This window comes from Drosophila miranda, chromosome 3, assembly GCF_003369915.1.
Source record: "Drosophila miranda strain MSH22 chromosome 3, D.miranda_PacBio2.1, whole genome shotgun sequence".
Classification (NCBI taxonomy): domain Eukaryota; kingdom Metazoa; phylum Arthropoda; class Insecta; order Diptera; family Drosophilidae; genus Drosophila; species Drosophila miranda.
Window position 1 is genome coordinate 11,161,344 of NC_046676.1, and position 23,450 is coordinate 11,184,793.

The following is a 23,450-nucleotide window of genomic DNA, read 5'->3' on the forward strand; positions in this document are numbered from 1 at the left end:
CTGGAAATTTCTTCGTTTACACTTGAACTACAGTGGATATTGTCCACCCCACCCCTGGGGAAAACATAAATTATCATATTCCGTCCAGTGCGAACAGCCTCTCCCCTATTTCCATTCGATGAAGTCATCGGAGGACAGGTGGATGTGGATCCTTTCTTTAGCCGCGGGACAAGCCCCGAAAAAATAAAATCTGACGTCGCTCTGCCACAGCCGACGCTGCCGCTGCCGCCGACGCCGACGCCGACACCAGCGTCGCAATACACAGCGACGCCGCGGCGCAGTCGACCGAGAGTATATCAGTTACAGGTAAGCGCGAGGTAGCGTTTATTTGCGCTCGAACAGCGAACGTGGTAGCACAGACTCAGAGACGGCGAAGAAAAGTGGTTCGTGTCCAGGCTGAACTCAAAATAGAAATTCGAAAAGGAAATCGGTTTAATTTAATCGAATTTAATTGAAAATACCTCGTAGTAAAATCGAGTTATTGTCCGACGCGCTTTCCCATTCCATTTCGGTCCGGCGGAGAAGACATAATTGATAATTGCCATTGAGGAGAGCCCAGTGCGAACATAAACACGCCGAAGAAGGAAAAACATTCGTTCGAGTGAAATAGAAATTGAAATTGATTTGACAAAACTTTATTTATTGCGCCATTCCCATTCCCCCTGGAGTGCCCGACAATTGTGCAACCTCAAGACTCTTAACCTTAACAATTACCATTTGGCCACAAAAGCTATTGGCACAATTCAGTTCGATTCAAGTGCCTGCCCCCAAACTCACTTTTACTCCGACGAAAATCAAAAATCAAACAAATCAAAAAAAAAAACTCTATTCGAAAACGAAAGCAAAACAATAGTTTGATTGAAGCGCCAGCCGTCCCCCCACCCAGACGCCTTGCTAAACTCGAGCGGCAGCCCCCACCACCGGTCCCCAGAAGACTACAAAATGGTTGAGAAAACAGGTGAGTGTGTGCCCGTGGAGGTGGATGTGTGGCTGGTGGAGAGTGCAGATTGAAGGCTGGACAGACCATGTGCGAAGGTTAATCGAATTTTTGGCTCAGGCGAAGACGGAGAGTGTGCAAAATCGCTTTGTTTTTGGAGCAAATCTCAATGAAAATATTTGAAAAATATTGAAAATTGTGAAAGCTCTCTTGGGCCGAAAAACACCCACGGTTCTATCACACAAGTGAGATGTGTGGGCGATGCTCGAGGGATTATAAACATTTTATTGGCATTTGCACATTTTAAATCAATTTTGATCACGAAATCAAACAAGTTTCAAGCAAATCATTGAAAAATTTCCATTATTAATTAGCAACACATTTTAGAACAGATTAAAAGAGTGTGACATGAATTTAGCACCACTTTTAGCTAATTTGTGGTAACATTTAGCACAATTTAAATCTGAATTGAGATATGGGAGAGTTTAAATTAAATTTGTTTGACTTTTCGTAATATAATTATAGCTTGAACAATAAGTTGTATAACTGAGCAACAAATTTAATTGAAAATCATATTAAATTGGTTTCACTAAAAACTTTTTAGTAAAAAGTGATTCAAAGCTCTAACCTCCTTTTACTGCCGTTTTAGTTTTCACTTTCACAACATACTCTCTTAATCGCCTCCGCTATTAATCATCTTTAATAAGAAACTTCAAAGACCCTTTGATAAATCATCTTTTTGGGGGTCCATTCAATCGAAGTGAGGCGGCGGCCTGGGCTGCTGTCTCCGCCCATTATCGATACCGATAACGACATGATTGCCAGACGATAATTTTCACAACGAAGCATGACAAAGACAGCAAATTAGCCCCGAAGCTATTTGTATGCCCTTTGCAGAGGGTATAATGATTCGGACTACAAGGAAGACTCCAAGGAATACTGAGAAGTATCAGAGAGAATGGTAGATATAACTATAGCTTGGTTAATAGCAATAAGAATAACATCGAACGGTCCTTATAGGTATTTGTGAGCAGCGGGCTACTGGAAGAGTATTCAAAATCCTTCCTTTACCTAGTGCTTTGTACAGCTTTAGTTTTTTTGATGCTTGGATGTGGCTTCCGTGGCAAGTCTGTAACTGAAAGTTCGCATGACAGCAAAAGCCCCAAAAGAAAGAAAGAGGTGGCCGGCGGGAGAAAGAGCGGACATTGATAGGTAAACAACAGCAGACGCTTCGTTTCAGTAATTTAAACAATGACGATCATGATCGTGATGATGACTTCCTCAACGAAAGAAATAAAACTACTTGCGAGAGTGAATGAACTACCAGCGAATCGAAATAGGAATAAAATGTACGATGGAATGGATCAGTTTGGGGCCCGAATCTTCAGATACTCTACCTAAAATGCCTTTGGGACATCAGCTAAGGCGTTTTAAGCTTCAGGTCAAAGTGGTTATAGCCCCTGAGAGGGTACGCGAAAGTCAAAGAAACCAATTAAGAGCCCCAAAAGGGTAACTAATGTGTTTTTCTCTTACGGATCCACCTTATTTGTGCAGCCCCAACAAGCAATTAATAAAGATCTTAATTGCATTTGTTGTGTGCGTATTTTAAGCGTTTCGATCTCTGGCGTCATGTCCGCCGCCCGACAAGCGATACCAAGCACCGCTCGAATTGATAAAAATTGAAAATATTTGCCCAGAGCTGAAAATCGAATTCGTTTTCAGAGCAAGCACCACCATAATTGAAATTCTTGGTTCCAGCTAATTAACGTCACACTGCACTGTTGCTGTTTGGACAATTGTTTAAACACAAAGTTCAATATTTGGTTTAAATATCAAATATTGTCAGTGCCTGCTGGATAAGTGCGATACGGGAACAGTTTAAGGGCGAAAGGAATGGTAGGGGCCGTCTTGGGGTACGGTATGTGCGTGAGAATTGTGACGCTCAATGGCGCTGGGAGTTCTATCGCAAAAACGTGTTTATAATTTCTTCCCCTCGGAGCTTAATGTCTTTCCCGCCTCGTAATTCAATGCGTTGTCATCTTTGGCCAACATCGCTGGAAATTATACATGTTCAGGCTGACAGACGATGGAGAGATTCCGCTCCACCTGATGCTAGTTTCTGCTGTGTTTTTATGGAGAGTCGGATTCGTAGATATTAAATTACAGTAATAATCGTGAGCCAAGTTGACATGACATCACGGTGAAATTGTTTTTGCGTTGAGTTGATGGCATTCGAAACAGTAGCACACAAAAATACTGGGGACTCAGGAAACGTGTGTGTCCATATGCCATAGAAAAACTGTAGACATGTGGCACAGTTAATGCAGCGCAGTTCTCAATGGAAGATCAACTTGTCTGTTAATCGGATAGATTATAATTAAGCTAATAAGCTGCCACTGGGGGGCACCAGCGCCAGCGCCAGCTCCAGCTCCACCGAAGATGTTCGTTCGTTTTTTCTCATGGAAAGTTTTTGCAGTTGCGTCGTAGTTTAGAATTTACTCGTAAATGTTCTCTATTGCGCAAATCTGTATTTAGAAGCTTAAATTGACAGATCAGGGCATTTGTTGTGCATATTAATGATAGTCTCTAGCGGAAATATTATTGAAATTGAGATGAGCTTAGGAAGCAGTATGCTTCCCAAGGGATAATGACAAGCACAATATTCTCTCAGGCAATTCCTAGAAAAAAACCTTTGTTAGGGGTTGCCATTAGTTCTTTAGCGGTTACCTTAGCATGTCTCGCCTCATCCTAAAAGGGAAGTCCCTCTAATAACAGCTTCCCCTTATGGTTCCACACAAATTATACAAATTATGCCGGTTAAATGGCCAAGTCATAAACCACAAACATCAATAAATTTCCCACTGATTTATGGGCATTGTTCGTGAGCCAGTTAAGGCGTCACATATTGTTAATCGGTCAAACGGCCATAAAGATATTTGCCCAAGTACTGGAACCACTCCTCCCTCGCAACAAGCAAAAACTGAATAGTCCCTGCCCCAGACCCAGACCCAGACCCATATCCATAGCTCCGACCCGGTAAGCGTCGGCATGTGACTAATTAATTTATTGCAATTAATTAATGGTCAGCGAACAGGTTTCGATCTTTCTCTCTACTAGCCCATTGGAACGCAATGTATTGTTAATAAAATCATCACCTTAGTCGACAAAAGTGGTGCCCAAGGGTTGCGCAAACCCAAATGAATAATCCGATTAAATTGATTAATTATTATAGACGATACGATACGATATACGGAATGAAAAAAAACTGCGAGAACAGAACCTTTTGTTTTGCACTTATACAATTGGCAAGTGGGAAATTAACGCCAGAGAATAACAACAATAACAATAAGAATAACAGGCAGATATATAAATACACACACGATTTGCATACGCACGTAAATAACCCACGTGATTAAGTTGTGTGCACGCACATTAGCCAGGCCGCGCCGCGCCTTAAGCCTAACGGTACAGCAAAAGCTGCGACGACACAAGTCGGCAATTAAATGCAGCTTTATTTGTCGCTGGCAGGGAAGAGGCTTTCGATCTCTTTGTGGTGCGCTTTGGCTCTCACTCTCTCCTCTAGCGCCTGAGTGCAGTCAGAGATCAAGCCAAAGCGCAGCGGAAGACGGAAAGCTTAAGCTTCGAAGCTTACTTTCGTTTTCATCATCGTTCAGACATTTCCCAACAAAAAAGCATATCTGTGTATATTAGATTAGAACTCCGCCTTGCTTTATCCTTTCTGTCAGAGTGCTCGTTCTATTCATTTATTCATTAAATAACATATGATATGGGAAAAACATAGGTAAATTAGCAAATGTATGCCATATTCGCGTGTCTCCACCGAATTAATGAGTGGAAGGCAGAGGTAAGAACAGGCCCTAGGCGATGACATTGCTCATGTTCTAATAATAAGCAGATAAGTCATGAGTCCCCCCAATAAGCATAACAAGGCTGGGGATTCGGTAGCTAAGGGATATGGGTGTGCCTGTGCCAAGCCTTTAACTTGGCCTCCAGCGAGAAGAGACGGCACGGAGGCCAGGGCCTGGCCCGCCACGTGTACCTCAGCCGGCCACGCCCCCACCTTGACTCTTTCTTTTGAGTGCATTGCTGAGTTCCCAAGGCTGTCACAAGAAGCACGGAAAGAAAGGGGATTGGTGGCCGCTGCGCTGCCCCATCCCAGATTTGCTTCTCCCAGTGTATGTTTTACGAGCTGCAGGATGTGTGGAGCCGCCATAGCGAGCAAGTCCATGTCGAGCGGATGTCCGCAGCCGCAGCCACATCAAGTTTATAGCAGCTGCAGCGGCTTTCTCCATAGCGTCCAAACATGCATTTAATGGCCCAAAGCCAAAGCGGGAATGCCTTACTGGCATAGATTCCAGTCCCGTCCGAATAGGCCACATACAATACTGTGGATGACTATATTTGGCTTGGAGCGGCGTCCAGTGCCAGCGCCAGCGCCAGTGCCAGTGCCAGGGAGTTGCTAATTATACGGTAATATAACGCTTGTCCATTACGCAACTGAGCCAAATCGAACCTTAAATGGAGATCCCAAACTTTGGCTATCTGAAGGCACTCAGACTGAGCCCCAAGCTGACTCACAGCGTTTGCCGTTGCTTCTCTACGATTATCTTATCGGTCAGTCCGTCAGTCGGCCGGCGGGCAGTCAGTTTCACTGGTCATGGTCGTAAATCTTTAGGGAGAACGAGAGCCGAACCCCCCGGCACATGAAAGCGAGCCAGCCGCGAATCCGAGATTTAATCTAGTACATTGCGAAATACTAGAATAATCCCACTCGAATGGTTTCGTTTTGCATGAAAGGTAGATCTAGATTTCCAGGTGAAAGTGCTGAGATTTCTGGAAATTCTAAAATTGTTCTGTGTGTGTGTGTGTGTGTGTGTGTAGCGACCTTGACATTTGCAGGGCATTAATAAAAGGCTCTCTAATATGACGAGGACGGAATACCCTTTAATTAAGTACAGTTGTATATCAGTCTTTCCACATAAAATCTTATCTTATTATAATCTTTAAATGAGGAACATATAATTACACAGAGAAAATAATTACATATATATAATAATTATATATACATATACTCATATATAAATAAAATCTTCGGTTTTTTTATACAAAAATAGAGAAATTAAATAAAATTCACTTTGATTTAAATATAATATAACGTTTTTTAATACAGCCCATATTTAATCATAATTTGAGTTAGTTTTGTGGGAATTATATTTAATTTAAATATGAAAATATTGTATTTGAATTTGAAATATATTTAAATTAAATATTTGTATATTAAGGTCAAAATATAAATATTTAAATCCAAGTGTAAATATCCAGGGCTAAGGCCTTTTTCTCTGGCTGTAACGCAGTTTTATACCCTTTCGTTGTTTCTCGTTATTTATCCTCACAATCTGTTTTATTCCAGAATTGATCTGCACCTGAATTTCATTCATATCTTTAACATTGAGAGTCTTCTTCTCAAACGCCATTTACCCCTTGAAAGAGCATCAAACACTTGAAACTTTACCTGCAGAGAAGATCGTAATCTCTTCGAGTACGAATAAAACAGAAATTTTTTTGATCATCCTCGCTCGTTGTTGTTTTGTTTTGTCTTGTTGTAGTTGTCAAACGCGGAAGCAAAGCGAGAAAGAGAGTAAAGAGCAGGGCAGAAGCGGTAACAAAAAAACGAAGCCACTCTTTACCTGTTTTGAATTTCAAATTTCCGTTTGGCTGGGCAAAAAGAAAACGGGACAAAAAAGCTATGAAAAATCCAGTGTGGCTCCCGTGTGAGTGTGTACCGGGCACACAGGTACAGTTGTGTCAGTGGCACTTTATTCCGGTATGTGGGTCAGGCGAATCAACTTCTCTTCTGCTCTGGCACTCCAGAACCAATTTGCGACCGATGACACATACGGATGGAATTTGTCGATCTGAAAGAGACAAAATGTTAAAAGTACTCTGGGCCTGTACCAGTAGATAGCGGAAGAACTCTTCGTTTGATGTCTGTCCCTGTCCCTGTCCCTGGGCCCATCCACTAATTAATTTCTTGTCAATCATGGCAATGACATTGCGATTGATATGATTGATAACGCTGCAGATGGCGCTAACGTGCAGCAGGAGGGAGGGGTCCCCACCCTTTTGGGGTAAATTATTGGAAATCAGAAATCTATTACAATCAATTCGTTTATTATCAATGAGACAAATTAAAACCGAAATTAACACAAATAAATCTTCGTGTGGCAAATGTACAATATCTCTGGCTAAATCTGGCCTTGTCTGATGGATTGTTTTTGGCAAATAATGGTATCCACTCAATGCCTCGTCGGCACGCCCTCACCTTCCAATTGATGACTATTGTTTGTAATTGTTGTTATTATTATTATGGTTGTTTTTGATGTTTTTTCTTTACTTTTTGTTAATTCCATTTTTTAATGTGCCCGCCAGCCACAGTAATTTATCGGATTTCGCATTTTCTTCAGACCAATTTCAATGGCAAACAAAAGGCGTCTCAAGTTTTTTATTATTGAGCATTAGCCCGGTGCGGTTCCAAGGATGTGCCAAGAAAGCCTACTACAACCTGCCCCCGCCGCCGCCCCGAAGGTTGCCGGGCGACCCAGACCCATCGCAGCGGAGCAATTTAGATTAGTTTTGGTTAACTCTCTCGCGATAAGAGGCCTATTTTTAGGTAGCACCAACTACTTTATCTTTATGGTGACTTTTTTATGTGGTTTGCTTCCTGAAACTAAAGCAAAAGCAGAGGTAAAGATATAAAGCCCATCAATTATGAGACTGCTTTCAGTTGATAACTTAAGCAAGTAAGACCCCCAACAAGCCTATTCCACAAAGTCCCCCCCGACAATTATGTACAAACCTGGTGGAAGGCAGCCGGAAAATTCATGGGGGGAAAACAGCTTAGAGTGAGTGACAACGGATGCCAGCGGATCCATCCAAGCTCAGAGCTGAGGCTCAGATGAGAGGCGCAACAAATTGCTAATAAATGTCTCGTGGGTTCCATTGAACTTGAATCGAGTCTCGAAATTGCAATTCGATTCGTGATTAATGCGGCGAGTGCTTGGCAGATGAAGTTATTAATTTCCCCGCCAAATTATTGATTGATTCAGCAATCGTTTCTGTTTGTCTCTCGTCAATGGCCGTGTAATTACGCCTGACGTTTTGTTATCTTTAATTAATTTCAATTAACATTTGTTTCTTAAACGGAATCTGCATTTTGGCAGAGATAGAATACAGAACGTCGTGTGAATTTAATTAAATCAAATGCTCGATGGCAATATACCATAAATTTCTACGCTTATGCTGATTGGCTTTTGGCCAATTGCGATTCTTGTCAACAGGCTGATCTGGTTTCATTTTCCACTCTTATTTATGGTACTTACTTCTCGGCTTTTGGATCGATTTCATGGGTGGGTGTACTCGTGTGGGGGCTGCAATAATGATACGATTACTATTCATCACACAATAAATACTCCTTAATTGACATTTCCTCCGTTTGAAAGACCTTCTGAAAGCCTGTTCTTTAGACTATCTTCTGACACATTTGAATACTGTTAGTCACACTCTAATCACTATTTCCCCCTTGAAAATTGAAATATTTTGGGTATTTTATCATTTTGTCATTGAATTCTGATAAAAAAAAAAAAAAAACAGGAAAAACGGCGCCACATTTTGATTGGATTCGTAGGAATAGCAAAAAAGTGGTGACAGCTCCAGTTATTTATAGCTATTGTTCCCGATCATGAAGGAGGCATTCAGAGCACGTTGCAGTGCATCTTGAGTCTTGGCCAATGGTATTCCCAGGCATTTGATATTTTCACTTTGTGGAGACCATCGGAATACGGAATGTCCCGCCAGTATTACGATATATAGCAGATTCCAGTAGCCAACTGTTTTTGTTGTTGACCCTTTCCCTCTCATCTGGCCCTCCGTATGGCTTTTATCAAGGGTGTTCCCTACTCGCACAGAACCAGAGTCAGTGTCATGGGACCAATGCTGCTAACATGCGAGATAATTGCCGTATTAAGTGAAGTGTGGAACGTGTTGATTGTGATAACATCGCGACACTTATCAGTGGGTGGTTTCGGGGCGGCGTCCGGAGGCACAGACCTCTGCCTGAGTGACGAGCTGACATTTCGGTTAAGTGACAGTTACTCAAACGTGGCCTGATAAGATTTCTCTTTATACGCGGATTAAATGGGGCTTCGAAAAACGAGGTGAAGTCTTTTTATGGCATCCAAAACACTTCAGGGCTCTGTTCGTTTCCTTTACTTTTCTGGGACACAAGAGAAATGTTATTTAAAAGGATTTCGTCACATGCACGAGTACGTATCAATAGTTTTATTGAACCAATGCTATTTTTTGCAAACATTTTCCAAAGTGTTTTTCTAGCAGGCAAATTAATTTACACCTGCTCATTAGCACTCAGGCAAGGCAGCCCAGCCGCGATAATGACAGTTGAAAGGCCCCCACTACCTTGTCAGGAAGTAAACAACCCAGTGCTATTGACGAAAATTAATTAATCAAATGATGCAAATTGTTTGAGCATCCCAAGCAAAGGGCACACTTTAAATCAACAACCGATGATCGCGCTAGCTCTGCTCTCTATGTACATACCTATGTATATAAGTGATACGTTATCCAAAGACGCGGATGGTTTAGACTTACTGTATTTCCCTTTAAAGCAGCGATAGGCATGACCCTATCTTATCTGCATAAAAAAGGGTATAACACCAATACTATGTTCCGTTTCGCCTGCTGTCCACGCACACGAGCGTGCCGTGCCGATCACTGCTTTAAAGCTTTCCGTATAACAGCAGCCTACTTCTCTCTCAGTGTCAGAGCGAGAGAGGAGAACGACTGAAAGTCGCAGAAGCTGCAGATGTAGGAAAGCTATAGCCTGTTGCCTATGCGAGGCTTTACTACTGCGCACTGATTGACTGATTGATTGAGTGATGATGAGAATGACAGCGGCATGGAACGAAAGTGAATAAATAAATTAATAATTTGATTAGCATTTGGCATGCGTTGTGCAGGTTTTAATCGACTTGGACTTGGATTAATGTTTTATTTTTGGTTCGTTTACCAAAGCCCGTGGCGTAGCTAGGTGCAAGAGGGGAAAGAGGGCTTTGGGGTGCCGGACACTGACCAGCAAATACATGTTGAGAAAATAGCGTATTTTTAGGTCACTTGTAACTCGTAACTCCTGGATACAATTGAAAGCAGGAATGCGAGCTACCAGAGGTACCAGAAACTGAAATATCTTTCAAAATTGATTTGAGGGAAATCATTGAAACTTTTGTGAAAAGTAGGCGAGTTTTTAACACTAAAAACCTTTCGATTGTAAAAAATTAATCCGAGTGTGCTTTGCTAAACTACTAACCTAAATAAAATCATTACCTAACTGACTTTAGGATCTTTGGCTACCGATTCTTTTTACGGCACTGACTAAATACTTACTTTTTTTGTGTATGGTTTTTCCTTTGCTTTGCAGAAATGTGGAAATTCTTAGGCGTCGCCGATATAACCGAGAATAAAAATATCTGGCGCATGCTGCTCGGCGAGCTGCTTGGAACATTTTTCTTGATCGCCATCGGCGTTGGCAGCACAACGAGCGGAAGTGTACCACAGATTGCATTCACCTTTGGCTTAACGGTGGCCACACTGGCACAGGTAAATATACGCACACCTCTATATATATATTTCGATGTGTATTGTAAATACAAAGAGAAGGCAACGACAACTACGCCGACAGAACGACAGAACGACAGCGACAGCGAGATTTGTGATTTGAGTTGGAGATTTCAAATTCAAGTTAGTGCGTACTGATCGGTGGGTACGTTCAAGGACACGCCACACGTTACACTTTCGGCCCCGAGCGAGGCGAGCGCATAGAAAAGCGAGCCAAAGCGAAGCTGGTGTCACCGCTCGGCTCGGCTCGGCTCGGCGCTGCGCGGTGCGTCGCTCATTCACAAACGTCGCTCATTGCATTTTGGGCAAGAGACATTGGCATTTAAGATGTGGTTAGTGGGAACAGGGCGGGGAGTGGGTAGGGGCGGGGAGGGAGCGCTATAAAAACGGCAAACGAATGCAGCTCAAGTCTGCGTGCGAATGTAATTTACAAAATTGACAGATTTACAAACGCACACCCGTACACTCGTCCGGGAGGGGGGCGGGGGAAGGGAATGAATGTTTTTCGAATACGAATGCGAATAATAAATGCGCGCTCGCAGCAAAAGCGTCGCGTCTGTGGCTGTGGCTGTCTGCTGGCAATTAACATTAATCAACACGCAAAATATGCAATTAGATTATTATGCGTTTAATTACGTTATGCTGCTGAAAATTTGTGACGAGCGTTTCGGTTTTAGCATTTAAAGCGATGTTCGCTTTGCTTTGAATTTATGGCACAACAGCAACAACAAAACCAATCGATCAAAACACGAAAAAGCTTCTACAATCTACAGATCTGTTCTAATTATAGAACAGGTGGCTTTCTCTCTGCTCCACTCGATCGATAATTGATACGTTGCATGCCGCTGCGGTGGCAGGATTACCAATAGATAAATGCAGACACATTATCGCTGCTTGCCTCACTAATTTCCACCTGGAAGCATTTGCGACACTTGCCTCTCCGGCCTCTTGGCCAATTAGTTGCCCAACAGCCAGACCAGGCGAAAGATGCCAGCGATTCGGTCACGAGATTCGTTTGCCAGCCTGTGGCACGTTCGCTGCATTTGAGAAATATGGATATTGCATTTGTTCGATGAGTGGCTGTTGCGGCACGAGTCCGAGTGCGGCTCGGATCGCCGTTGATTGGAACCTCAGTGTGGCAGCAGCAGCTCCCATGAATGGAGCATTGCATTTCCCAAGCAAAGGCTAGGTGTGAGTGACGACAATTCCAGTTCGTTCGTCATCGTTATCGTTATCGCCAGTGCAATAACTGTTCAATGAAGCATGGCGCATGGCGTCAAATTGAGAAACGTGCTTAATTTCCAGTAATTTTGTGCCTTGGAATGGCAAACCCAAAACCCAGAAAGCGCCCAAGCGGGGACTCTGAAATAGAAATATCTCTTGAGTGGAAATACAATACGAGTAATCCCCTCCTAAGCCTCTGCCGGGTATCGTTATGCCGAGAGAGAGAGAGAGAGCAGCGGCGGCATTCTTAATAGAAGATCGCTTGAAGATCCACATTTGTATGCAAACTGCATCTGGGGATCACCTGACAGACTGCCAAAAGGAAGTGGATCCCAGAAAATGCTAATAGATTAGAGTTGAATTAAATTTGAAAATCAAATAATATAGAAAAAACAGCAAACAACAATACGAATGCAACGCAGACAGACACATTTTAATTTACCGATCGTACAGATAGTACCGAGTGTACGATCTGTCAACTCTATGCGGGTCGTAAATCTGAAATGCCTGCCGCCCGCCTCATGCTGCCAGATGTCTATCGGTAGCACGGCCCGACAATTAGAGGGCTTGGCTCCCACTTTTGTCTGATTTGTGCGGCAAAACATAATGCTTACTAGGAAAAGATCTGTTGATAGCGCACATAAAGAACCCCTAGAACCAAGCACCAATGGATGTTGCAACCTGGTATTATATGGGAAGGGGAAAATAAAACTGCTTTTGAATATTTTGTAAGATATTCATCGACTCTCTCGGATTCCTCTCTTGTTTCTAAAAATCTCTAAACTAAATTAACTGAGCCTTAGGCCTACTTAAACCAAAAGCAGTGCAGAGCAGTGCAAGCTGTGTTTCTATTTCTATGGAAAATCGAGACAATTTGGTGCGTGCAGCGTTCACGTTTTCGTTTCCAATTCGCGATTTTTCGACTTTGGCTTTGGCCCGATCCGATTCCGATGCGAACTTGAATTGAATCGGAAAACCAGTAAGCGGCAGCCGCCGCTGCAACGCAACAGTCGCCAAAGTGCTGCAGAAAAGCAGAACGAAACAAACAAGTTAACATTCAATTTTCAGCTGAAAAGCCATAAAATATGATTTAAGCGTAAATGTCGTTGATGTTGTTGTTGTTGTTGTAGTTGGGGCTGTGCACATGCGTACACCGATCGATCTCTCGACATCTCGATTGCCAGGACAGAGGGGCACACCGTGCCACGGCAGACTTGGAGTAGCCAAAAGATGGCCTTCGAATCGGCGAGTGCTGACTGATCAAATAATAGCTGAATAGGTGATCTTTTGGGCACTATCTTAAGCAATCTATTAGTATTACTTGGAAAGGAAAGGAGTGATTTAGAAGACTTCTGCTTTCTAAACATCCCACCCAACTGCCCCCCTCTACTGCCTTCACCTTTGCCTGTACTCTCAGGCATTCAATCACTATCCCAATGTCATGTCAAACCAATTCCAATTCCAATCCCAAACACCAATCTCGTTTTATAGGCCTAACTCGATTTGCCATCCATCGGCGATGACTCAGCCTCCTCTCAGATTTCACACGCATCCGAGCTATCGCGATTGCTTTGGTTGCATATATTAAATTTAATTATGGGCTTTGTCGATACGAGTATATCAATAAATTTGATTAATTTCACGACTCCTCGAGTGTGCAATTAAGGGGAGTAGAGGAGGCGCGCGGTGGGGGTTGAGAACAATGCGATAGGCCTAGAGTCTTGGGCCCAGAGTCAGAGTCAGGTGCAACAAAAGCGGCAACTAAATATTATAGACGAAATTGCACGGCACGGCACGCATGAAGCATAGCCAAAATGTCAAGAAGTTGTTCGAGTTGTTCGGATTGTTGTTTGCGTTGTTGGTGCGGCTCGACTTGGATCGGGCTTGGATCGGCCTGACTTGCTCTTGGCGGCTTTTGTAATTAGCGTTTTGTGGTTGCACGGCCAACACAATTTTTTGCTTACCTTTTTGTGCAACATTTTTTGCGCATTGCATTTATTAATTAAACGCAAAGCGACGCACGACATTGGCCATGCCATGCGACGCGGCTTACGGAGAAATCCATATCGAAATCGAATTGGTATCTCCGAAAAAAACAACCAACAACAAAAACTAGCAGCTCTGAAAAGATATCGGACAACATAGAAGCCTGCACATCGACCTTGAAGGCAGTGCGTTCGATTCATTCATAATGCGGGGAGTACTCACACCGCCACTCACACTCGCACTCACACTCACCCGACAAGGGGCAATTTGTTGGGTATTCGATTTCCATTTAGCATTTACCATTGCCCAAGTGCTTCCAAGCGATCTCCTGAGGCAGTGACTCAACAGAACGAACCCCCAGCACTTTTACTTTCTGCCTTTGCAGAGATACAATCCGTCGATCCGTCGATCCGTCGATCCGTCGATGTTGCATTTCGAGTGCATCTCATGTCTGATCTCACATCTGACAAATTGCTCGTATCCGCTGGCAGCGTACGGCGATTGTGCAACGGAAAATTGGAAAAAATGGAAGGCGAAAATCAGCTGCCATGGCAAAGGGCACAAAGGTTTTCTGTGTGCTGTTGAGACTTGACATTTGATAGATCCCAGAGCGAGAGAGAGAGAGGGGACGACAGAGGGGCAGCACAGATCTCAACATATAAGAGAACTTTCATTAAACCACCTTTATTGCTCTCTTTTTTCCAGGGCTTGGGACACCTCAGCGGCTGTCACATCAACCCGGCCGTGACCCTGGGCTTCCTGGTTGTCGGTGAGATCAGCATCTTGAAAGCGGCCTTCTACATCATTGTCCAGTTAGTGGGAGCCATCGCCGGCGCTGCTATTATAAAGGTGGCCCTCGACGGCGTCGTGGGCAGCGGCCTGGGCGTATCCATGTATGATACGTCCCTGACTGTGGGCCAGGCAGTGCTGATTGAGGCTCTGATCACCTTTATTCTGGTGTTTGTGGTCAAGGCCGTGTCGGATCCGGGCCGTCAGGACATCAAGGGTTCGGCGCCCCTGGCCGTGGGCCTGTCGATTGCCGCCGGACATCTGTGTGCGGTGAGTGGGCGCTGAAGGATGTGCCATTCGTTCAGGGATTAATGTTTTTTTTGTTGCAGGTCAAGTTGAGCGGCGCCAGCATGAATCCGGCTCGCTCCTTTGGCCCAGCCGTTGTCCAGGGCATGTGGACCGATCACTGGGTATACTGGGTGGGTCCCATTGCCGGCGGCCTCGTGGCCGCTCTCATCTACAGGTTCATCTTCAAGGTGCGCAAGGATGATGAGGCCGACTCGTACGACTTCTAAGACCGGAGGTCGTGACACGATTCGCCTCCATATTGTTGTAAATGTTCGCACCTGCTTAGAGTTCCCAGTTTCCCGCTTTCCCACTTACCATTTTCATTCGCCTGGCATCACCCAATAACGCATCGAATTCGATTCAAAATTCTCCTAGATTAGGCCATCTCCTATCCCTGCCCCACAATTGTGCAATTTTATTTGTTAAAGAATGAAACGCAATCGCCTTGTTTTAGTGGTAATCTTAAGCTAAATTATATGTTATGCGCACTTTTGAAGAAAAGCCACCAACCATCGAAATTGTACCTCGAAATCACTTTTAATTGTCGAGCACCAACCAGCGCACCTCTTTGATAAATTACGAATTGTATTATGATTATGTGTAATTAAAGAAAAACTATGAAAATCAACATGCAGTGGAAGCGATTTCTGGGACGGATTTAAGGTTTTGGGTTGTCCAAAAGACTAAAAGAATCCCCTCTAGCAGAGGGGATCTACAAGGTGTACCCAGAATAATTTAAATAATACCAGAAATAATTTGAATTAATGGAGTTTCGAATATAACGACTCTTATCGATTTTTCACAAACAGCCGTGCTGCCAACTATCGCAACAGCGCCACAGGGCGGCAATAAGTGGAACCTGAAATTACCAAATTCGCGGCTTTGTAAAAGCAACATTTAATGCTTGCTGGTGTTGCTCAACATGCTAAAAGCAACATTTTATTCCGTTTTAATTTTAAACAAATTTGAGCTCACAAAAATCCTGAGGATAGTTGAGAAATCAAATTTGCAAGTATACTGTATTGTCAAAACGCCTCAAAAGTCGATTAAATCTAGGAAAAATAATTGCGCAATCCATGGGCGTCATTAATTTACACAATACGAGTAGGTAAAGCATAAATATATATTTTCTGAGCAAAATAGCGTGAAGATGAATCGATTAAATGGGATTGTAAGCGAGCGTTTAACTGGAATTCGTTGGGACACCGTAGTTCCATTTGGGTTTTCGAAGTTTAGAGATGTCCCACAAAAAAAGGGTTCTCGTTCTAATCATTGTTGTATCATATGTGGTCATCGAGGTTAGTAAAACCATCTTCAACCAGCTATGAGACATTCTAAAAACTATAAAACATATTGCAGGTCACTTCGAAGGTCGACTTTACCAACATTGTATGTACTTCCTATGATAAAGAATTTTCTGACTTTGAGTACTGCTACCTGAAATCGGTGAATCGGACCTACAAATATTTATCTTTTAAATGTAACTTGTACCAGAAGCCAGTGAGGAAAGTAAATGTAAGTGCAAGGCCGAAATAGAGCAAGTTTTTTTACTAATTCCAATTTGAAATCTCAGGTTAATTTAGCACTGTACAAACGATTCAATGGCTATAGGCCATTCATGTACAATATCACTGTGGATGCCTGTAAATTCCTTAAGGATCCTCGAAAAAGTCCAATCTTAAATTTTTTTTATACTTCGAATGCTCCGTTCTTTAATTTGAACCATTCGTGCCCCTACAATGTAAGTTAATCCCTTGCAGGCTCGCCAACAAAATTGGTAATAATTGCAACTGTTTTTCCGCTTCCAGCATGCTATTATCTTGGAAAAGTTAAGCACTGAATCTGTAAATCACCAATTTTCTGTAGTGCTACCATTTCCGGATGGTAGAAATAAATTGGATTGCCTACGACATCAATCGGGCTGTGACCAAATTTTATTTCACTCTCTCTTGAGTTATGAACTTGACAAATATATATGTATTAAATGCCTCTGTAAATCCAATCCAATGTTCATTCGAAGCCATTATTCTTTATAATTTGGCCATCCAATTATCCTATCTTTTCCTATTCCTGTCCCTGGCAGACGAATCCGAATCCCTCTGCACAGACAAACCACATAACACGTGAAATTCGTAGGAGCACATTTTAGTGTGGAACATACATAAAACTCTTAAGATAACATGAAATCCGTAACTGTATCCAATTATTAGGCTACTCCGCCGCCGCCTCATCCTCGTCCAGCTGCTCGCAATCGATGTCGCTGCACTCGGACTCCGATTGCGTGGGTCTACGGCTGCGCTGGGCCTGGCCCAATGCCTCGTGGCCATAGGACGTGGCGCCTCCCGCTCCTGTGCCCGGGACGCTCCGGTGCTGCAGAAAGTTGGCATTTGCGTCGCCAAAGACGCGCTCCAGCTCGGCCAGACCGTTGGTCGAGCCGGTTTCCGTATCCGTTTCCGGTGTCAGGGTGGCGTACTTCAATTGGAGATAGGCCTCGCTCTGAGGATGTGGCGGGGCGTAGTTCATGAACCCGCCCGCATAGGACTTGCAGCGCGGCACATAGCTGGACGGGGACACGGGCACTCCACCCGCCGGCGACTTGGATACGCCAAAGGGCAGAGCAAAGTTGAGGGGCTGTCCACGGGATAGAATGGCATTGCGGGCGCTCTCCATGACACTGGGTCCCGGCAGGGGAGGCATTCCCCCGCTGGGCGGATACGGACGCATTGGCGGCGCTGCTGCCGCCATTGGAGGAGCGGACCCACTGCCGTTCAGCATGATGGACTGGATGGGTGTGGGGCCGGCGGGCGTCTGACTGAAGAGCCAAAGGCGATCGCCCACCACCATGGGTCTGGCCAAGCCCCCGATCCCCAGCTGGGCGTAGTAGTGGGAGGCCAGGGTCTCCACATCCGATGTGTACTTGCGCTTCCACTTGGTGCGACGATTCTGGAACCAGATCTTGATCTGCCCAAGGTGGTATTAGAAGAGAACTGACTGCCTTTTGGGGTTCAGTTGTGCCCTCACCTGCGTCTCCGTCAGCTGGAGCTGTTTTGCCAGCGCCGTTCTCTTGGCCACCGATAGATACTTGCCCCGCTCGAACTCCGTTTCCAGGGCCTTGATCTGTGCCGCCGAGAAAGCCGTTCGCGGACGCTTCTTTCGATCATCGCCGAGTGCTGCAAGCGAAGGGAAGCGGAAGGGATTAATGAATGAATGGGAAATTGTTTCATTGATTCAAAGACACTTATTGCTACCGACAGCGGCCATTCCGCTCTTCCGCTGCCAGGGAGAGGTGCCAACTATTTGCTGCTAATTGTAATTTGTCGATCCGTTACCAAGGCTGCCCCAATCCCTTGTTGGCAACCACTCAAGCGTTTCAATCAAAAAGCTGCATCTCATTCAGCCATTGCCTCTAATTGGCCATTTGGCGTGGCATTCTCTTGGCTGACCGAAAACAAATTGTCAAATAAATTCCTTCTCTACGGGTGGAGGCCCTCCACCTATACCTTTTCTTTCAGATCTTTTCCGATCCCGCACCCGCTTTGACAACTGCATCATTAGCTACTCGTATGTGACGGTGTCGGGCTTTTCTTTCTGTATTTTCTGTCACCTCTCAAGCTAATTTTTGACCATTTGTTTCTTGATCGCACAGTTGACAGATGAGATCACTCAGCCATGGCGGCGTTCGTTCAGGTGGAATTACCAATATCATTAGTAACAAATCCTGAGAGATTGGCGTTTGGGCCTTTGGGTCAAAAGTCTCGAAATGTATAAGGTGCAAAGAGTGTATCCTTATACATCCCGCAAGAAATAAAGGAAGTTTCGGGGCAGTTTTGTTTCTCTGTTCGTTCCCATGAATACTAGATGTTATAGTGATCCGATCTTGTCGATCCAATCTTTGCAGAGAATCAGTATCCTTAATTTTCCTTAATTGCATTTGGTTATAATCATAAAATCCTCTCAAAAATTATTTATTCCTTATAAATTCCTCAAAAAGCACAATTAGACAGCCATTTCATGGGTTTGCAATTGGGTTCTTGGGCCCTCTTCTCACGACTGTTCTGCAGTCCACTTCCATCAATCATACGCACCGTTGCCGTCGTCTGAGGCGATATCTATATCACTTTTGCCATCGTCCAGAGTATCCTCCAGGCAGCTCGATGTAGCCGGACTGGAAACGCGCGACGCATCACAGATGCTGCCGCCTCCACTGTCATCCTGCGACGCCGCCTGTGACGCGCCGATCACCGCGAAACTATTGGAGGCACGCAGCTCCGGCTTGGCCAGAATCTGATCGATCGAAAAACTGTGCGGATACCAACGCGCCGCCGATTGGGAATTCATATTTGAACCGATCTTGAATTGGGTCTTTTGGCCTCTGCGATGGCTAACAAAACAACAGCGCGCCTCGAGAGGTTTCGGAAAACTAATTTCAATATTTCGAAGTGCAGGATCTTGGCAACCGGGCGATGCCTGGCGGGGCGTGGCCTCGGCTATATTCAGTCGCACTCTCTCTCTCCCTCACACTCTCTGCTGTTGTCTGTTTGTTCTCGTGGGAGCAACAGAAACAGACATAGCCGATTCCGAATCCGATTCAGAGCGAAGCAGACACACATGTGGGTTTATTTTTAAAACATGTGTGTGAAATGGTTTGGGTGTCTGGGCGTGTCTTTCGAACATTCCCCTATATTATATATTTTCGTCTTCGTTCTCTCACATCTCGGCTATGATTAAAAGCCATAATTTTTGGCTAATTGTCTACAAGTAGCGCTATTTAATATTTCGATGGCTTTGCTAAATATATTTAATACGTTTGCAATCACACATATTTCATGCCTCTGATTTATGAGCGTGTGATCGAAATTATGCGGACACGTGTCTCCATTAGGTGCAGATCTTGAGAGTGTTCCAATCCGGCAGGAACCCACTTTAAATGTAGAATTTAACTGAATTGTATTCCCCTTGTGATCTATTATATTTTTTAAGAATATCTGTCCTCAGTATTAACATTGTTTTCTCCCTCCCTTATTAATGGCACCCACTGAAGAGGACACTTTATCGTTCAATAAAGAAAGGTTACAGCCACATTTTCTTGGTCATCTCCACCTGAGAATGGGTCAAGAAATATATGGAGACACTTTTATACCTACTCTGGCAGAGGCCCCAAATAAAACGTTCATTAATTCGAAATTATGAACACATAATTCAGAGCAGTTCCGATCTAATACGATGCGATATCTTCAGAGAGCCAGCAGCACACTCGGAAGGGGCGGTGGCGGGCGGTGGGGGGGCGGTGGATCTTGAGAAATTAGCTGGTGGTACGGCAGACACTGGTTTCCAATTGGCGGGTAGCCAGCTCCACGTCGCTTACTACAGGGTGCTGGATGGCGGTGTGATAACGTCTTCATTATTCACGCACGATTTGAACAAAATATGTGAAAACACGTTAATTAGTCGCCAGACTCGGAGGCAAAAGGCAGAGCCAGAGAGGCAGAGAGCCAGATCACTCTGGGATCAGTGCATTGGAATGGATAGGGAGAGGACGAATCGCAAGGCATCCATTTAGCAGGGCTGCGCTGTCATTTTGATTTAATTTAATGAGAATACTCGACGTCTGCCCCTGCCCATGCCCCGTCTGGGGGCATGGGGCTTGGGGCTTGCGGCTTGGGGGCACTGGTTATGGGACCGCATGCCCGAGTGTCGCGGGCATTCAAATCAAAATGACAACTTAATTTTCATAATTGCGCTTAATGAATATTCGACTATTGCTTGCCATATTTCAAATTCCTCTGCCAGACGGAGTGTGTTTGGCTCTTTGGGCTCTCTGGGGTCTCTGGGTTCCGTGGCATCTCGAATCAATTAACAATTTGTTAGCCCTTTGGCCAGTTATCGCCTGAGATCCCTATCTGAATGCCTATCCCTGTTCCTGTCCCCATCCCCATCCCCATCCCAACATCGGCTCCCATCCGATTCCCTCGCATTTAACGTTAAATGGAGCGCAACCGTGTCAGAATTTAATTAATAACCGAGCATGCATCTCCATTATAAATCATCACTTCTCAAGTGTTTGTCAGGCGCACGCAGCATAAATCACAGTCGGACACGGAGACGAAGACGGAGTCGCAGTCGCGTGGTGCAGTCTGTCCTCCAGTTTTTTGTCCCTTCTTTTTTTGTCATCGCACTCCGCTAATGATGCACTCAGGTCCTGCGGGGTGTCGGGCATCACAGCATCACAGCATCCACATCGATCTTCGAGTAAACATCTGTATCGAGTTTGAGTATCTGACGTCCTGACACTCCCACGCCATTCGGGGTCTTCAGTTTTCGGTTTTCAGTTTTCGGTTTCCGATTACGTCAAAGGTGAACATTGGACCTTCCTTCTTGCAATGGGGCGGGGCGTGGCGTGCATTGAACTCTTTGGGAAATTGTAGCCTGATTAATTCGTTGGGCTGTCTGTTTGTTTGCCTCATGGTCTAATTTGTGTGACAAACTAATAGGGCAGGACAGGGCAAGGGTAATGTATCTTCAAGACGGAAAATGTATCTTCAAACCGGGTATGGGGTATAAGAATTCTTCAGATTTTTGAATGGAAATAATTCCTAGATTCCTAGATTCCTAGAACAGTAGTAGCCCTATCTAGATATTTCAGTACAATTTGTGTTCCATAGTTACTAGTTAGTTAGTTTTGTATACTTTAATTGCAAACAAGAGCGCAAACACACTATTTATTGTTCATTCAGGGAAAATTTTACAGTTGCACAAACAATGTATCAAATTTATGCAGTGTTTATCGGCCTCGTATGCCTAATTAGCGTAAGTTTTCTACATCCCAGCCGCCTTGTTGCCAAAAACTCGTTGCATTTGCAGGTTTTGCCTTTCATTGTCCATGGGATACCCCTGTCCCTGACCCTGGACAAACCTTTGAATGCGAGCAGCAACCAGAGCTCCGTGCCGTCGAACATGACAGTCCCATCGAAGTCTGAGGAGGTTCAAGCCCAAGTGCAGGCACAGGACCTGGTGGCGGCTGCCGATAACTCTGGATACCGCGGACAGGAATCGGAAAGTGGCAAAATGGGCCTGTTTCCTGTCGCCTATCAGAGCAAGCTGCGCACGGCGGACAAGGCACCAGCGACCAGGAAGGTGTCTGGAACTAAGCGCCCCATGGTCCGTGGTAATCTCACAAAGGGGGCTCTCAACTTCTGGGCCATGCCCAAGGCTAAAAAACCAAAAGCAAAGGGAGAAGGAGAAGCACCAGCAAAAGCACCACCACCACCACCAGCACCAGCAATATCACCTAGGGCAGGAGAGGGTAAAATACGCACCAAAAGTTTCGAGAAAACGATATCGATACCCCGTATGGAGAGCGACCATATGGGCAATTGGGTATTCAATCCTTGGGGTGTTACGTTCGGAGTACTTTGGCAAGATACGCGAATGCACTACAAAATCAAGAACAGCATGTCAGAAATAGACTTGGACACGCCATATCACGGGCAATACCAAATGTACTATAACAAGCCGCAAACCCAAGTGTGCCGTGGCCTATCGACAATTTACAACAAGCCCAAGGTGTACAAGTGGCTGCAGCGCCGTATCCTAAGGAACGTAACCCCCAATTTCCACGTGTTCTCCTCGTACAGGCCCATCTGGTTGGATTTCCGAAGGGAGCTCTTCAAGATGGGCAGATCGGAAGCCTGCCACGTGTCGGCGATGGACGATTGGTTACTGTACAACAATTGCGCCATATTGCGGAATATGCGAATGGAGTATCTAATACCCAAGTATCCACTGCATCAGTACGGCTATTTCAACCCCCAAATGAGAGTAGAGCTACCGTATAAATTGATATAGCAGACGCAGACACCAATCTGACAACAATTCGAAATCATTAAAGTTGTTTATCTGGTGTATCTAAAGAACTGTAAGAACAATGAGCTAAGTGATTAGTCTTAGGCGGTTAGTCCCACTGAAAGGAGTACTGCTTCCGTCCCGGAATCTGGAAAGGTCTCTGCTCTTTCTGTTAGTTGAAACAAAAACATAGCTCTCCAAGCATTATATTTTTATACTTTACTTTTCCATTACATAAAAGACTAACACAGCAGATCAAGTGATGGAGTAATCTAGAGATCCGGTGCTTGCCATGCCACCCATTTCATTCACTCCACTGTCTGAGGTGCTAAGGACCTGTGGAATGTTTTAGAGATAGATCCGATTAGAACGGGATTAATCTGGGATCCTTAATCTGACTTGATAGAGGATGCACTATGGCAGCCATACACATGCTATAATTGATCCTCCTGAGTGCTTAAAAATTTTAACTTCTTCACGTTGGTGTTTACTGGTATCAAATAGTACACTTTGTCTCATCCGACGACAGGATATCCACATCGAATAACCTGATCTTGGACTTTAGATTGCTAGATATAAATATTATTCGTATTTTAGAAGGGCTTTTTTTTTATTTATTCCTGATTATCTCAGCATATCTCTAGAATCTTGGGTTTTACATATAACATCATAACCT

General features: G+C 44.3%; 3 protein-coding genes across 3 annotated transcripts; 2 read left to right on the plus strand and 1 right to left on the minus strand.

Annotated features, from left to right (window-relative positions):
* The first annotated feature begins 320 nt into the window (after positions 1-320).
* On the plus strand, positions 321-15,560 carry LOC108160550 (aquaporin). The gene is made up of 4 exons (XM_017294618.2): positions 321-958; positions 10,449-10,627; positions 14,561-14,914; positions 14,974-15,560. The coding sequence occupies exons 1-4, from the start codon at positions 943-945 to the stop codon at positions 15,157-15,159; spliced, it is 735 nt and encodes a 244-aa protein (XP_017150107.1). The 5' UTR covers positions 321-942; the 3' UTR covers positions 15,160-15,560.
* Positions 15,561-17,059: 1,499 nt separating this feature from the next.
* Positions 17,060-19,340, minus strand: LOC108159979 (homeobox protein HMX3). Its single transcript, XM_017293672.2, has 3 exons — positions 19,018-19,340; positions 17,954-18,102; positions 17,060-17,893 (listed from the first exon to the last, which is right to left on the minus strand). Exons 1-3 carry the CDS (start codon positions 19,268-19,270, stop codon positions 17,144-17,146), a joined length of 1,152 nt encoding a protein of 383 aa, XP_017149161.1. The 5' UTR covers positions 19,271-19,340; the 3' UTR covers positions 17,060-17,143.
* Positions 19,341-21,576: 2,236 nt separating this feature from the next.
* On the plus strand, positions 21,577-22,841 carry LOC117185735. The gene is made up of 2 exons (XM_033392441.1): positions 21,577-21,739; positions 21,794-22,841. The coding sequence occupies exons 1-2, from the start codon at positions 21,692-21,694 to the stop codon at positions 22,775-22,777; spliced, it is 1,032 nt and encodes a 343-aa protein (XP_033248332.1). The 5' UTR covers positions 21,577-21,691; the 3' UTR covers positions 22,778-22,841.
* Positions 22,842-23,450: the final 609 nt, after the last annotated feature.